Below are 17,207 nucleotides of genomic sequence, written 5' to 3'. Positions count from 1 at the left end.
CACAGCATGTCAGGCTTTCAACATTGCAAAAAGTAGCAAAAGATCAAAAAGAAAATTTCGAAGTCTTGGAGACACAGGGAATTGAACCCGGGACCTCATCCATATTGTATGATCACGCTAAGGAAGCGCTCTACCAACTGAGCTATATCCCCAATTTGATGGCAGACGGCTTCTGAAAGGCTCTGATAAAGCTATTGCAAACATTTCATCGCGTGCGGTGACGGATTTGGTAATTGCCGAGGCTTCAAACCTAATGTGAACGATCGAGCTAGCTTAATCAGGAAGGTTTGAAAACAAGAAGATTTAGATTGAAAAGAAAAGTGCGGGTAAATGCAAGAACTTTAACCTTTTGCCTAAGAGTCTGGAATTACGGATTGTGTAGGAACGGGGTCTCGCAAATTCAGAAGCAGAGGCATTCCTATCATCTCAGCCGATATCGAGACGGATCTAGGCACCAAATGCAATAGGACCAAATATGATCATTTTCGAATACTGCAAGTTGCGTTGAGTTTACAAAATGCAACATTATGCAGTTTCTCTCGATACTGCTTCGTAAAGAAAGGATATGACGAGGGCGAATTAAAGAGCTTGCAGATCAACGAATTCATCTCTATAAGCCCCCAAACCGGAAATAATACATGGGTTTTGATCGCGACAGGCTATAACATTAATTTACAAAAGGATATGATTTTGAATAAATTTCAACTTCGCAACCTATACGTAACTATCGATCTATTGTCTACGAAAACTTTTACTGATAATATGTAACTGGGGTGGTTTCTGGGGATGGAATGGGTTCCGGCAAGTATGGACGTGGAGATGGCTTGGGAAGATTATCGTAATCCGTAGCCTCTGGACCATAGTCTGAGTAGGTTGGATGCCCCTTCGCGTATCTCACAGATTCATGCTTATCCTTCCCTTCAAGTAAAGCGACGCAAAGCCAGCGTCCAGGGCTACAAGTACAATTGTCCGCAGCCCCCATGCCGTTCCATTCCTTGAGGAGGTTCATATCCACTGGAATCTTGTCCGTAACCGCTTGGCAGGTATCGCCTTCTTTGATAAGATACCATTGGTTACAGTTGGAGTTATAGGCTTTGCCTTCGAGTTTACCTGGAGGGACGGTGCACTGTGGGATATCGTTCTGAGTGGTACAAGTTTGAGCGTTTCCGTGATCGATTTTAACTTTGCTCAGGGTTACAGGGCATGGAACCGTTGTTATCACTGTCGTTTCTGGACAACCTCCGCACTTGGTGGTGGCATACGTAATTGTAGACCAAGAGGATGGGGATGTTATAGGATTGGGTGGCGCCAATGTAGTGACCCATGTAGTAGTGCTGACCACTGGTATTGATGTAAAAGTCATCATACTTGTCGTCTCAGTAGTAGAGGTATTTGAAGTGGAACACGGTACCACAGTCGTGATAGTGGTTAACTGACACCCGTTACATGGTTGAGTGACATAAAATGTCGTTGTCCATGAAGCAGTCATGGTTGTATCCTTCATGGAAGGAGTCGTTGTTTTCATAGGCTGCATCGAGGTTTTAGACATCATGATGGTGGTAATATATCCGGGTGGTGGGTGGCACTGTGGTCGGCATTTGTCAACCCAACCATCGTTCAAGCAGCCACAGCCCTTCGCGAGTGCTTCGGTCATCACCATAGGGGACTTGCACTTCATGAGAGCCTTTTCGTAGGTTTCCGTTTGCTCCTTTGGCCATTCGAGTTGTTGGAAATCAGCACACTGGTAGTTACAGATCATATGAGCGATCCCCATTCCCTCTTTAGTACCAAAGACCTCGTCAAGGCAGTTACCGGATGGCCACTCGCCCTTACCCTCGTAGTCTTTGGGACACTCTTCTACAATGTAAGTTTTCTTAGGGAGTTGGGCCGATGTAGAGGCCTCGGAGGCCTGAAGAGTGGTGGATGCTTGAGGAGTGCTAGTCGTCATGTAGGCTTGAGGAGTAGTATAGGCTGGGAGATCATTGTAGGAAGCGGGTATGGGTGTATGAGCTAGAGAAGTGGAAGACGGCTTCATAGTACTCTCTTGGGATTCAATGGGCCGCGTATCATTCTTCGGCCCGGTGCGGGGATAGACACAGGTTTTACCTTGATCGAAATCCTCCAGTACACAACCACAGGACTCTGTTAAAGCAACCACGAGTGATTCGTGTGAACCGCACCTATCATGGAAAGTCCAGTAATATTTCTGATTCTCACTGTCCAAATCGGCTCCACCCTCTTTCTTATTGCAAAGGAGACCACATAGAGCTTGTTGGTGGCCTAGTGGGTATTCCTCCGCGTGCTTTAAACAATTTTTTGGCAATGCTTTATTCTCGTTCGGACATGGTTTGACGGCACATACTGGTGGAAGAGTTTCTGGCCCAAGGTTTCTCGGTTTGTCCGTTGGAACAGGACCAGTATATTGAGAGTCAATACAATTACAAACTTTCTTGAGAGCGAGGGGCAGTTTATCACCACAGGCTGCATATCCTTCTTTGTATGCATCGAGACCTTGTTGGTCAAGTTGTCCCCATTTGCCTTTATTCGATACAGACATCGAAGCTTCCTCGCAAAGTTTGTCTCTAGAATAGCCGGATACGATCGCGAGGCACCCAAGATTGACACTAGCGATATCTGCATAACCCGCATCTGCGGTCTCTGTAGGCTGCTCGCACTGGTCCATAGTCCACGTGATCACACTAGGTTTTGTAGTGGTCAAATGTGTAGTTGTGTGATCTTTAGATGCCTTTGTCTCAGTCGTAGTTTGGTAAGGAACGGCGGTCTTGGTTTCTTCCATGGTAGTATAACCCTTTTGCGGCTTACTAGATCCTTCCATGGTGGTAGAACTCATAGTTGGCTCCGAAGATTCTTCCATGGTATACCCCGTAGGCGTTGGCTCTTCCGAGGTGGTATACTTCATCGGCGATTTAGTTGGCTCTTCTGTAGTAGTAGTATACATAGGAAATTTAGTTGACTCTTCCGTGGTGCCATATCCCATAGGTGACTTAGTAGACTCTTCCATGGTGCTATACCCCATTGGTGACCTGGTAGATGCGGACGTTGAGTGATTATAGTAACGATTGGTGGGCTCGTGATCAGTAGTCATGGCCTTTGAACCAGTAGAAGTTTCGTGTCTACCATAGCTAGCTGGTGGAGTAGTATAACCTCGTTGGGCCTCTGTTGTAGTTTCTTCCATCGAAGTCTCGTAATCATAGGACTTGGTAGACTTAGTAGAGGTAGTGTTTTGTTTCATTGACATGGTCGGGTATTCTGTGTGTTCTTCTGAAGATGTCTCTACATTGTAATATCCGCGGTTTGTAGTAGTTGGTTTCATAGTGGTAGTTTCACTAGTAGTTTCCCTATAGGGATACGACGCTTTAGTATAAGAAGGCGCGGCATATTCTTCGGTCGAGGTTTCTTCAACTTGACCATAAGGTCTGGATGAAGTTTCTTCAACTTCACTATGATGCGTGGTGGTATGCTTGGAAGTAGACTTCATGGTGGTTTGCTTCAGATGAGTCGTGGTATGCATCATGCTCGTTTCATCCATTTCATTTGTAGTCTCCTCTTCCACGCTTGTGGGATATTCTGTGGAGTACTTGGGCATATCATCTAGGGCGAAAGTAGTGGCCATAAGCTGCTTGGTGGATGTAGACTTGTGGGTTGCTTCCATTGTAGAAGTGGTGCTAGTGGAGACCTCATCCTGGTACCCCCTAGTAGATGGCATGGGGGAATCATCGGTAGAGGTCTCTTCGTTGCCATAATTCTGACCAGTGGATTTTAGGTGTTCAGTATCCGTGGTAAAAGTTGATTTCTCCTCCATATGTGTGGTCGTTTTGGATGTTTTATGTGTCGTCATAGAGGAGGTTGTTGGTTCTGCAGTCTCGGTTTCATGTTCCGACATGGAGGACGTAATTGAAGTTGACTTGTGACCATAGACGAGGCTCGTGGAAGTCTCGGCTTCTTTTGCGGTTGTAGTTTCTGCTGTGTCGGTGTCCTCCTCTGCACTAGTCGACGTTGGTTGGTAACCTTTGGTCGTGTCTGCTGGAAATGCGGTACTTGTAGCAGATCCTGTGCTATTATTAAGGTTTTCTTCTGCTGGCTTAATTTCTGGCTTACCCAGATTGATTTTACAAGACGATTCCGCCCAATAGCCCTCGGAAAAGCAACCGCAAACGTTTTCTAACTCCTTAACAAGTCCGTTGTGCGAACCGCATTCCTTTTCCATCTCCTTGTAAGTGTCCACTGAGATGAAAGGAGCATTTATAGCATTGAAGGCATTATCCGTGCTCCCGGGTGTGTAGGGCTTGTCCGGATCTGTACGGGAACAAATCGCTGCGCAGACCCCGAAGCCCCCGACTTGATCCTGGAGTATCTTAGCACAGGCGGCTTTCAGCCGTTTGTCTGCCTGGTCGGCTGGACAGTCTTTGACGTCGGTAGCTAAGGAGACCCCAGCTAACAGCCCTAGGACGCCAATGAAGAAAGTAGTACCGCACATTTTTGCGTAATAGGTGGCAGCTGTCGGCCTAAAGGACCTCTGCCCGCTTAGAGCTCGGAGATTGAGGGTTTTAAAAGTGTAGGTTTGAGGAAGTAGGGGCTCGGACCAGATAGATCAGATCACATATGCTCCCAGAACCTATGTATACTTACGTGGTCAAATTAAAGAGGAAAATAAGGGACTTGAATATTTTCTGGAAAGAGTTGACCAATCTTTAGCCAACTTTAAGAGCGTCCTCGCATTGGGGATGAATCTGGGCAGTGGTTTACGGACAAGAAACGGCTGGGACGACGGGTTCTTATGTGCACACATCATGTAATAGCAAATAGCGAAAACCTTTAGCCTTTGTTACAACTTCTGTACAGTCCAATGCCTAATTTCCTTTCCCCATACGCTACAATTGTAATCCTGTTTAGAAGAGACCTCCATGATATCCAACGGGAGTATAAAACTTATAGCGAAACATTGTTAGTGATAGTTCTGAATGAAGATACGCTTGTAAATGCGGCACGGACATGTAGAGGAAATGGCAAACTAGAACCCCCCTTAAGAAAGTTCCTAGATACCATTGTTGTTTTAAGATGATACGGAGCAAGCATCGCCTCATACAAACCGCTGTTAACGTCGAGCTTGTGGCAACAAAAAGTTGGTGTTGCATTTTATATGTTGTTTGTCTAGACGACCTAGGCTTCGAGGTTTGGTAGTTTGAAATGCTCCGAACTGTGCCTCCAGGGGCTTCAATCACTCCCAATCCCTTCATTGAAATTTTTCGTTCGAACGGCACAGTGTTTGAAGGGTACCGGTTTGCGCAGCAGGTGTCAATTGAGATAAAGCTAGGCAGGTATTCTTATTAAGAGAGGAGGAAGGATCTTTGGAGGACGAGTAATATTACATGGTCAGAACTGTAGTCAAAAGTTTTGGATAGGAAAAAAAAACTCCCCCGTTAGGCACCTCAAGCAAGATACCCTCGGCCTAGATCTATATTTTCCAGCCAGCTACAGTGGCGATGCAAACGCAATAATAGTAGCGACCTGACCTGGAGGCCCAAGTCGTGGGGCGAGAAAGGGAGTTGGTTTCCATACCAGCTGGCCAGCCTATAGTAGAATTTATGTGATATCTTACAAGCCCTTGCCGCCTATAGATTCCATCTCTCGATGTCAGTCTGGTATTAATTTACAAAAGGCTATCTATCATGATATCAGGAACTTTAAATGCACAGAATATTAGAATGATATGAAAGTGAAACCTTCGACCTGTGCGTTGTTAACGATCCACAACCTCGACGACATAGTGTGGTATTTTGACCAACAACGCAAGATCCGAAGTTTGAATATGAATAACATCACCCATTAGTCTAGACGCAAGATGGGTGCGCTAGAAATATCCAACGAAACAAGAGCCATTAGCGCCCTGCAAAGAACATGTCAATACCCTCAATATAAAACCCTCTGTTGCTATAACATCAACCGGAAATATGCGCAAGAATTATCTGAAACGGCTTAAGAGTTGGATTGTTGGGTAAAGCCTCGTCTCCTGCGTAGCCCACGCGCGAAGGGTAAAGCCCAGCATCAGTTGACGTCTAAGCATAACGCTAACCACCACTATTTAAAATCAACTCAAAGGTGGGTCTAAGTTGGGTTCGTTTCTAAAGATAATGCTTTATGAATTAAATTATTTACCATAGCAGATGTGCATTACGTTTCATCTGAAGAATATACTTACGAACGCCTAATCTAAGCCTCAATCAACATTCAACTGTTTAGATTATTTGTGGTGTACTGGTATAGCACCAACTAATCCTCTATGTTATATTCACTCAAAAGTACGTCGTTAGCCATTAAGATATTTGAGTGCGTGATTTATTTAAAAGTGCTACAGTAGAGAGCAGCACCCTACTAAAACGAAAGAAAAAGGGGAAAAAAGCCCAAGTCTAGAATTAAGCTCCACAGTTGAATCTAGAAAAACTACTGTAATTTCTTACCTATATGTATATGTATATAAGAAACTGGTATACTCCATTTCTTTGTCTATTGATTACTTGAGGCTGGCCCCGCCGTACATCCTATCTCAAAATATTATCTACTCTTTTTCACACAGCCATGAAACTCTCTATCCTCCTCGCTATTAACGCAGTAATCCTGAGTGTATCAGCCACCCTTCGGTACTGGTCAGATCTCGATGGACGCGACCGCTACGGCCTCAACCCCAAAGACGTTATCAAACGTATTCAACTAGAAGGCTACGGCGATTGGCCTGTAGTAGTCTATTTACGCCGAAGGTCAAGCTTCTAGTGATTGTTACATCAGATTGTCTACTGCATGGATTTATAGCGGTCTATTCTAGAAAAGGAAATGCATTATTATATGGTGTAATTCTGATGCACTCTGTGTATTTAGTCTCCTTGGAGGCGGGGCGTCGCAGAATTGGTGGCAGATGAATTGGAGTCGGAGGGACAAGGACCTTTATCATATGACTGATTATAAGGGGGTGGAGTGGTAGTTTAACACGCCGTATGGTACGGTGGTAACGTGTGTCCCAATCTGCTTTCACATGCGTAGACAGAACTCAGATGAGACTCCGCAAATTCAAGCACCGAGACGTTCAATGTTTCTGCTGTGCCTTCTACGAAGGACGGATGGGATTCATCTGCGAAGGTGCTGACGGTGGGAAAGGACGTTACTTTGGCTTCGATCGTTTTGAAACTCTTGCCTGCGAAGCCTATTATCAAAGTGATTGGGGGCATATCGACCCGGTGGCTGATATAAATGGTGGATTCAGGCTTTGGATGAAGAAAGAGAACCACTTCTGTCCAGTGACTCAAGTGGGCTCCGACGAGATGAAAATGATCGCCTCTAGCAATACAAGGATTGAATTTATTGACTATAACTGATGTGTATATACAACGTATCTCAGCGGGAGCTGAAATATAGCACTAGGTGAAACAACAATAAACAAGCACACAATAAAAACACAATCATATTCTAAGTCAAAAAGACTACAAGATGATCTTGATGGAATTCAGAAATGGCACTTAGATCAGCTATTCTACCAACCGGAGTTCACGGCCATAGTAAATCAATTGCTATACGAGATTTCGAATATCCTCAAGATCGCGTCTACCAAAAGTATGACCTAGATAGGACCTAGTATCACTATTATTAAGAAAATGTCCATAGTTCAGCGCGCGGAGTTAAATACAATTGAATTGAATGGAATGCGTTTGTTATGTTGCAAAATGGACCCTGTGAAATGCCTTGGCATTTATTGTTGTCGCTGCGCGTCCACAAAGAGAAACATTGGCAGGCGTTTAGTAACATTTGGATTCGAAACAACCTCTCCCCACAGCTGCTTTTGCCCGCGGTATATCGAAGATGCCTCGACTTCACGACTTTACGACTCTCATGGACCTGCCGTACTAACTGCATAGCCTTTGTATATTACACATAGCGTCTCACATATACCTCCATCTTACTGTCCTTCCTTCCTTCTGTCCTTCCGCTTCCCTCCCTGGAACATAACCAGTGTCTACCTTCACCACTACACCCATATACTCGACTATACCACTACAAACGCGTTATAAGGCTGTTTTGGACCGATATTGCTGGCAATTGATATTTTGGTTGTCTTGCAAACTTTATCAGAAATTTCAGTGTCATATTCCATCCTTTGCTTGACCATCCCTTTGCCATCTCCACCGGATATTAGCTATCGCCCTTTCCTTCTCCTCCATCACCATCACTATCATTCTCGATACGCTCCATTATAAGACACTCGAAGCCATAACAATACACTATGCATATTCCTCGGGATCACTTTAGCACAGCCTACAACCGGCTCAAGCGCTCGGCTTCCGGTACCGTACCATCAGTCCTCATCCTCACCTCCCTCGATGTCGACTCCCTCTGTGCCTGCCGAATGCTCACACGTCTCCTCAAAACCGACTACATCCCTCATAAACTACACCCTGTCGCTGGGTACCAAGATTTGACAAAAGCCAATAAAGAGTTTATATCGAATAATGAAGATCTAAGGTTCCTGATATTACTTGGTGTAGGAGGATTAGTCGATATTGCTGAATTCCTCGAGTTAAAAACAGGGGTTGAATGTTGGGTGCTTGAATCACGACGTCCTTGGAATTTACAGAACATTTTTGCTGGGCCTGGAGGGGAAGGATTCGCGATTGTGGGTCGGGATGGGCACGTTTCGGATGAAGGTGGGGTTGTATGCTGGGATGATGGCGACATTGTGGATTTCCTCAAACCGGAGCAGGAGGCGTATAGGAAATTGATTGAAATGCAAAATGAAGTTGGAGATATTGAAGATTGGAATAGTGAAGATGAGGAGAACGATGAGGATGAGGAGTTTGCGGAGAATAGACGATTGAACAATGGATATGGCGATGGTCCTGAGGATACTTCATCTTCGACCAATAGTAGAAAGCGAAGGAGCTCCAGTGAAGATGAGGATGAAGACGACGACGAAGAAGAAGGATATTCAGACGATGATAGGAGGAGAAGGAAGCGGATACACTCCGGATCTGTATGTCTTCAAACATCTTTATTCCCGTTGAACTTCAAGCTAACAATTCCAAGAGCACACCGGACTCTTCTCCACACGCCTACTCCCACCTCTTGCATATCCATGGCCCAAATGCGACAGGTACCACAGGCACGAATACCACAAATGCGAACACAACCTTCACCACCGCCGGAAACACCACATCCCTCACCGTCCCAACCACCGGTCCCTCCCCTCTAGCCGGACGTGCCCTCCGCGCTCAGCGAAAGAACTTCCTCCAACTCCGCCGTAAATACAACAAATTGCTAACCGACTACTACTCCACCGGCAGTACCTACGGCGAACCTATCTCCTCACTAATCTACTCCCTCGCCTCCGAGCTCGGCCGTGAAGACAACGACCTCCTCTGGCTTGCCATCATTGGTTGGGAAGCTCAGCAGATGTACGGACGACACATGCACTCCTTCAGCGGTGACCAGACGCTCAATTCCCTCTCAGCACGCAGCATCGGTGTCTGGGGTGTCCTTCGTGACGAAGTTCGTCGTCTAAATCCCCCAACATTAACAGGTGGTTCCGGCGGTATAACATCAAACACCAGTCTCTTCACACGAGCCACAACAGCGGAAGACTATAGTCTACGTCTATCTCCTGAATTTCGGTTCATGCTTATTCGTCACTGGAGTTTATATGACAGTATGTTGCACTCGCCGTACTTAGCTTCGAAATTACATTTGTGGTCTGAGGCTGGGAAAAAGAGACTTGCGAAGTTATTGGCAACGATGGGGATGAGTTTGCAACAGTGTAATCAGAAGTATGTTTATATGGATATGGATTTGAAGAGGGGGCTGAGGGAGAAGTTGGAGGTTTATAAAGCTAGGTATGGGCTTGATGAGATTGTTAGAGAAGGGGTGGTTAGGTGTTGGGGGTGGAATGGGTGCTTGAGTGCGGGAGATGTGGCGGTCGTCGTTGGTTGTTTATTGGAAGTTGGAAAAGGCGGGAAAGCCAAAACGAACACAACGGCGCCTAGCAAGGGTGGGAGAAAAGGTCTAGGAACCACAGAAGAAGAGGATTTAAACGCAACCGCCACAAGGTTGGAAGACGAGGAAGTTCAAGAGAGTATTGCAAATTTTCAGGCAGCTTATGATGCAATCGAAGAGTAAGTTTAGCATTACCCACCCACCTATCATCCAATCAACATACTAATACCTTTGCAGCATCGAATCCCTCAAGGCATCCCTCCCCCTAGCAATGACCCTTCACCGATCCATTCTCAGCGCGGGTACAGCCCTCATTGAGAAACGCCAGATCAAACATCTACGAGCCTATCGACTTGCCGTCGTCAAAGAAGGTCCTGATGTAGCCACATTCACTAATCCATCCGCACTTACTAAGCTTGCCCTGTGGCTCGCAGAAGCGATTAGAGAACAGGAGTTGGAGAAGGGAGTTGGAAAGAAAAAAGGATTACCGTTGGTTGTTGCGGCGTTGAATGAAGCTCGTGGGTGTTATGTTATTGTTGGGACAGGGGTTGGGAATGTTGAAGGGTGGAATTTGGAGGGGAGGAAGGTATCTGATCAGGCTGCTAAAGATAAAAATGAGAAGAAAACGGCGGAGAAGAAGAAGAAAGACAAGAAAAACGATGGTGAAGACGACGAAGAGGAAGAAGAGGAAGAGGAATCAGACGAAGATTCAGATGACGACGACTCAGATTCCGAAGATGAAGACGAACACGGTCGAAGGAAGGTACTAGGCAGAAACAGATTTGGAATAGCGTTCCAAGAAGTTGCTGGTGAAACTTCTGCCCGTGTTAGGATTGACAGCTTTGAAGCTTGTGTGGTGGAGGTCAAGAAGGAGGATTTGGGGGGTTTCTTGGAGGGTTTGAGTATGAAGAGCATTGTTAGTTAAACATTAAGCCTTATTGGCTTTGTTAATTTGGCTTACCTTACAGACGCTCTATTACTAAGCATAACAGCATTTCAGATACGATTTTAATTAATGGACGGTAATTGCAGGGAAGGGCGTTTAGATTACTGGGCGATACAATGGCGTTCTTACTGCTACCTTTCTTCTTCATTCTGTTTTTGAAGCTTTTGGCCTTCGCTGCATATTGTTCTTGAGTCCCTCTGTTTGTTAACGGCACTAATTTAAGGAATTCGATATGACCAACCTATCACCATAGTGATAATAGGTGATTACCAGTGACGCCAGTAATAAAGAATGATGCTATAGACTTCTTCAATCCCGCTACAAAGTGTAGTATCTAACCAACTACCTAAGTAACCACCGACGATTCCAAAACCTCACATTTGCTAATAAGTTAACAAACCCCAAACTCCGTTTATCATGATCTCGAATAATGATACAGTTAATGACGATTTCTCGCTTGCATGCAATCCTCCGTTTGTGGCTGTCCTTTCGATTTAGCCATGAAAAAGGGGGAGGGAAAGAGGGAAAGCCAATGATATCCCCAATGCAACGTTCTATAACTTATAACCCACCTTTCAAAAAAAAAAAGTTATCAATTCAGCACCGATGACTCAAAGATATCGTCCCATGCTGCGTATCACTCAGACCCTAACATGCGCATCCCCCTCCCTCCCCCCTCAACCACAACCACCACCTCCCCGGCCTCCAAACACCTAACCGCATCCTCCCCCACAACCGCCACAATATTTTTACCTTCTTCTTCATCCCTTACCTCCCCACCTTCCTCTGTAATCCACAGAGCCTGTATCCCCCCCATCGCAGCCACCGTCCCAACAGCCCACCACGACAGTACCATTACTCCGTTCTCAACTCCTTTAGAGTATAACCAACCGCTGGCAATCGGTGCAATAGCCCTCATGCAACTTGCTACGCTCCCTGCAGCGCCGTTTATTTCTCCTAGGACTAGTAAACTTGGTGCTGCGTTTGTGAGGAGGATGCTGTTCACGGGGTAGATTAGACAGCCGTAGATGGTTTTGCAACTTAGCACTATATATATAACCGTGAATAATAAGGGATCGTTATCGTGTGGTAGGAATGCCATGTATGGTGTTAGGAAGTATATGAATGTGTACGTTATCGCCACGAATCTAAATGTTCGCAAAACACCGAAAAAGTGTACGAATGGCGTGAAGATTAGGAATTGAAAGAAAGTGGAGAGGATGCCTTGGTAACTGAATAGGACGCCCATGGTTTGAGTGTCTAGGCCGAAACCGCCGGTGAAGAATAATGGAGAGCGGAGGCGGGTAGAGGACGCGGGGGATTGGAGGAAGACGCTGAGGAGTTGGTCGTAGGTTATGCTGTGGAAGGCGATGATTGCGTAGGCTAGGACGTTGTGGAGGACTTGGGGGGTCCAGGCTGTTATTGGTTCTTGCGGCTTTTTGGAAGTGATTGAGTGGGGTAGGCTGGTACTTGATGAGGGGCGGGAATTGACTGCGAGGGCTGGTGAGGAGGATGGGGGGTGCGAGGAGGGGTTGGTGGGGATTGGCTATTGAGGAGGGGGGAGGTTTCGGTGGGTTCTGTGGGGTTCGTAGGTTCATCTTTTATGGTTGGATTCAGCCAAAAGATGCTGGAGAGGGTATCTTGGATCCAGAATCCGATGTTTCGGCCACGATCTAGTTTGTCGATTAACTCCGGGTGGGTTTCGTCGAGGAATAAAATACCGTTTACGGCACCGATGAAACATATGGCAGTACAGACGAGGTTTGGAAGGAGGTAGGGGAATTTATCGAAGAGACCGCCTTTGGAGAAGTATTCTGGATAATGGGAGACGGGCTCGGCTAGCATACCACCCAAGGTAGGGCCGATGATGGAACCGAGAGACCAGATGAAAGGCATTAGTGAGAATGCTCGGGCTAAATATATATCATCGTCAGAACCTCACTTAAATGGTATATGGTTGAGGGGTCCTTACGTTGATACTCCCTCTTCGGCACCAACTCCGCAACCGTAGTCTGAATAACCCCCACATTCCCATTCAACAGCCCCCCCAAAGCCCTCGCCCCCAAAGCCAGTGGCATTGAAGGCGCCAACCCGAATAGAAGCATACTAAACCCCGTCCCTAGCAACCCTCCAATTAAAACCGGCTTACGGCCTATTTTGTCAGATAATCTACCCCACATCATTCCGGTGCACATCTCTGCGAATGCAAACGCTGCTATGGAGCCGCCGGTCCACATGGCGATTTCGGCATCGTTATTTGTGACGTGGAAATGCGCGACCATGTAGTAGATGTAGGGGTAGATGGAGGTGAATGCGATGGGCTCTACGAGACGACATATTGCTGGAGATAATGGTGGCGTTAATTGTATGTTCCCGTGGCATAATTCCCCGACAGGTTAGCGACGGGAGTGGGAATGAAGATAAACTTACAAAGGATTACAAGCTGGTGTACCGGAAAATCCGGCCGAGCTGTTCTAGGTGCCATGATGATATAACCACTAGATACTTAAGCTTTTGATAAAACTGAACTTGAAGCTGGAGGTATTTGTACTTGACAGAAGCAAAGCAAGGGAATGACAATAGCTTGTATATAATTATAAGCCGTATTATATAGTAAAGAGAGAGGATGGGTCGACAGGCAGCTGGCCAGCTGTAGCTTGGAGAATTCGATCACGATCGTGATACGAGGTCAACGGCGTATGTAAGCAGGAGTTAAGTCCAGATTATAATATGAGTGCTAACTCGGATGTAAGATTTAATGCCCGTGGAGTTTTAGTAATATCCCCCATACATTGTGTAATAAATAACGTTGTTTATACGGTGTGGATTGACGGGGTCGACAGGGAGGTTTGTTGGATTATGTGCGTTGTTGTGCTGTCGGATTTAGCCTGGTGTGATTCGAGATTATGTAAACTAATCCAGCCAACATGCAGAATAGTTAATCCAAGAATCGAATTGAACCTTCAGCGCCGGATCAAGCTGAGGAGGTAGGCAAAGGGAGATTAGGAGTGAAGTATCCGAGAGTATAGTATGGTACCAGCCAGAATCTTATACATAGTTTTATCAATTGGCCTTCTTCCCCTTCCTCAAACCCCGACTACCTAGTTGACCAGGGCTACATGTTAGATATCAAGCTTAAGCAAGCAAGCATTCCTCATCCATACACAAAATATATTAGGATATATGGTTTACCCCTAGTCAGTCCGATGTGGAGCCGAAGGGGGTGCCTAGGGACTCCTCCACTTTTTTTAACCTCGTGTGCTGCTGCTGCCATATTCTCTGTTATCCCAGTCCATATTTTTGCGCTGGAGTAAGTTTAGTTGATGTTTAGAGCGAGCGAAGATGAGGCTTGCATGGGTTTAACCTTCTGTGCGACAATGTTACGAAATGGACCGGATTTGTCGGAAGTCGATACACCATCGATGAATCACTTTGAAATTTCAATCATGAGATCGTAAGAAGGCTTCAAAACGATGGGCTCGTTTTGCTTGATACAAATCTGCGAACTCGCTCGGGTACGTAGAATGGCTAGCGTGCATTAGTGCAGAAACTAGTGGATATCGGTTCGCACTTTGGCTGATTATCGTCCGAAGTTTTTCCATTGGTCTGCCACCACGCGAATAATTCCATTATTAATCCGCCATTGTGTACTTTGTATGTTTCCGGTGGATTATATAAAACTATCTTGTGATTATAATCGCAATTGTTAGTTAACATACTTAGCCGCCGTATTTTTTTCCCTACCGTTTGTGTTTTTCAACCGAACGTTCTGTTGTCGGTGAGGTCTAGGCTCATGACACCAGGTGACCATGCATTAACTGTCTCCAAATATTGCATCTGCATATCATTTTCTCTGTCCTGTAGAACAATAGCATGCACTGTTCAAAAAAATATATAAAAAAAGGCTTGAACTAATTGTGACGCATTTCCCACACACACGGGAACCCAAGTTTCCGATGTGCCAATTGAACCAATCGCTCCTCATGCATGATATATGAGATCGTATCGAATTAGGATGGGATGTGGGATACACTTGTTACATTTGTTCGCACTGCAGGTAGGTGGGTGGGGTGGGGAGGGGTGTATGTATCCGGCGAGCATATGCATGCTATGCTATGCGGCTTTCAGGCAGTTTCCGAGCTTCCCCGGCCCGCTTTGTGAGTTTGGGACATAACCGCTTTATTATATCACAAAAAAATGCGGAAAAATTAGACGAGAAGCAACAGTTTTGCAGGAGACAATAGTGGGGTGCATGGAGGGTGGCCTGGGAATTTTTGAATTAATTTTTTTATTTTATTTTTTTTATTGCATTGCATTGCCTGTACAGCGGTGACCGACGCCGGGTTTTGGAGGTTGGGGAACGAGTTCGTCAGGCTGTGGTTTGGCAGTGGAACCGAGTATAAATAGCGGAGAGACTTCGGCCGACATTCCAAATGATATGCATTAGATCGGTCATCGTTGTTGCTTGCTTGGCTTGCAATTGATTGCCACACTTCCCCTCTAACCGTTCAAACTATGTTCTGATTCAGCGGATCGGGAGTAAATAGCGTCCGCGACATCCAGAGCTTTTGAGGATTTGGGATTGGTATTTGAGCCACAAGTGGCGCCAACGCTATTGGATGGCTTTGCCAACGGATTCAACGCAATTGATGGGTTATCGCAGAACGAGGAATTACTGCCTAAGAGCTCGATGCAATAGGAATATAAAATCGGTAATTGCGTCAACAAAAAATTTTTTCTGCAGAATATTTTCACGAATTTCAATTATGATTTCGATTCCTAAAAAAACAAATTTGCTAATGGCGGACGCTTCACGTGTTCATAGCAAATTGCGGGCCGAGATTTTTGGGAGGACACGGTACTACCCGCGCGTGGCTGTTTGCATTACTGTCCTTGTATGTGATTATGGTGGTTTCAGTCTTTTTGACCATGATGTAGGTTACACAAACCTAGCCGATGGAGGGCCTATCGTGTAATTAATTGGTGACTTGCCCTGCATGTGCATGGGTGCTACCAGCTGCACGCACGAATGTAATTGATTCGTCAGCCCCAAGGCCACCTTTGATCATGATGCAGATGCATAGTTTGTCGTTTCCCCGCCTAACGCCTTACTTTGCAATTGATTCAATTGCTCGAACGAGGTTTTGACACGTCAGCAGTTCGTATCATCTGGTGTTTTGCTGCGTGTTAATAGACCTTAGATTCGGATCACGTATATATATATAACTGGTATGTAAGTCCTTCGAGAGCCCGGCAGACTATCACTCGGTCGGTCTTTGAACACAACCTAAATCTATTGAATATTACTATATTACCACAAACTACCGTTACTACTAGTTCTGCTACCGGTACCACAGGTCCCGAGACTACGGTACCATCCTTACTACTTTTAGACCCAAAATGCTGCCCCACAGAAAGCTATCTCACAAAAGTCTGCTAGACTTTCGATGCTTCATCATAAAGACATTACGAGCTCCTTGACGGGTGCACAGACTGACAAAAACCCTAAATCTCTTGATGAATACACCGTTGAATGGATCTGTGCACTTCCAAAAGAGCAGGCCGCGGCAGTAGCATCGTGGCTGCAGCATTTACAAAAGAACCCTCAAGATATGTGCGGCGAGGTGATATTGGAAAAGAACGTCCAATGAGAGAAATACTAGATCAACGTTAGCCCCTCTTCCTCTATACGGATAATACTCGTGCGATATAAATGAATGTGGAAATTTGAGTTGACACCAAATTTTTGGTCACATTTTCCTGTCACTCAAGCGGATCGATGGTTCCAAGTTTGTAAATTTGAGCTAATGTAAACCCCTTCGTAATCAAAGTTTCCGACGATATCAAAACCATAAAATCCAAACTAAACAAAAAGGAGGACATTGAAATATTTAATCGGTTGACGCCGATTGACCTCGACGGCCAGCAAACAGATTACTTTAATAGACGGCAGCCGAGGACCGGTCGGTGGCTTTTGGACTCCACTGAGTATCAGGATTGGTTAAAAGCAAGTCTACTGAAACAACTATCGCGATGCCAGTCCACTCTACTAATGGCTCTCAAAGAGTTGTATGAATGTCATAATAGCGATCGGAATCCAACGCGCCCATCGGTTGAAGAGATCGTGAAAACTCTCGAGTCCGTCTCTAATAAATACGAGAGGACCATTGCCATAGATGCGCTTGATGAGTGGCAGATATCTGACAACTGCCGGTAGGTTTTTCTCTCGAAACTCCTTGAACTCCAGGTTACAGACCTTCCACAGATC

General features: G+C 45.6%; 5 protein-coding genes across 5 annotated transcripts; 2 read left to right on the top strand and 3 right to left on the bottom strand.

Moving 5' to 3' along the window:
- Positions 1–751: 751 nt before the first annotated feature.
- On the bottom strand, positions 752–4,498 carry DFL_003408 (uncharacterized protein; the record flags this gene model as incomplete). The annotated part of the gene is made up of 1 exon (XM_067632343.1): positions 752–4,498. One exon carries the CDS (start codon positions 4,496–4,498, stop codon positions 752–754), a length of 3,747 nt encoding a protein of 1,248 aa, XP_067490621.1.
- A 3,792-nt stretch (positions 4,499–8,290) lies between these two features.
- Positions 8,291–10,918, top strand: DFL_003407 (uncharacterized protein; the record flags this gene model as incomplete). Its single annotated transcript, XM_067632342.1, has 3 exons — positions 8,291–9,037; positions 9,091–10,172; positions 10,231–10,918. The coding sequence occupies 3 exons, from the start codon at positions 8,291–8,293 to the stop codon at positions 10,916–10,918; spliced, it is 2,517 nt and encodes an 838-aa protein (XP_067490620.1).
- A 658-nt stretch (positions 10,919–11,576) lies between these two features.
- DFL_003406 (uncharacterized protein) lies at positions 11,577–12,188 on the bottom strand (the record flags this gene model as incomplete). Its single annotated transcript, XM_067632341.1, has 1 exon — positions 11,577–12,188. The coding sequence occupies one exon, from the start codon at positions 12,186–12,188 to the stop codon at positions 11,577–11,579; it is 612 nt and encodes a 203-aa protein (XP_067490619.1).
- A 170-nt stretch (positions 12,189–12,358) lies between these two features.
- On the bottom strand, positions 12,359–13,424 carry DFL_003405 (uncharacterized protein; the record flags this gene model as incomplete). The annotated part of the gene is made up of 3 exons (XM_067632340.1): positions 12,359–12,852; positions 12,912–13,280; positions 13,370–13,424. The coding sequence occupies 3 exons, from the start codon at positions 13,422–13,424 to the stop codon at positions 12,359–12,361; spliced, it is 918 nt and encodes a 305-aa protein (XP_067490618.1).
- A 3,048-nt stretch (positions 13,425–16,472) lies between these two features.
- DFL_003404 (uncharacterized protein) lies at positions 16,473–17,067 on the top strand (the record flags this gene model as incomplete). Its single annotated transcript, XM_067632339.1, has 3 exons — positions 16,473–16,608; positions 16,771–16,946; positions 17,005–17,067. The coding sequence occupies 3 exons, from the start codon at positions 16,473–16,475 to the stop codon at positions 17,065–17,067; spliced, it is 375 nt and encodes a 124-aa protein (XP_067490617.1).
- Between the last annotated feature and the right edge of the window lie 140 nt (positions 17,068–17,207).

Source organism: Arthrobotrys flagrans (assembly GCF_004000055.1).
Source record: "Arthrobotrys flagrans strain CBS H-5679 chromosome Unknown unitig_0, whole genome shotgun sequence".
Classification (NCBI taxonomy): Eukaryota; Fungi; Ascomycota; class Orbiliomycetes; order Orbiliales; family Orbiliaceae; genus Arthrobotrys; species Arthrobotrys flagrans.
The sequence above is the reverse complement of the archived record's forward strand: the minus strand, read 5'-3'. Positions and strand labels throughout refer to the sequence as shown.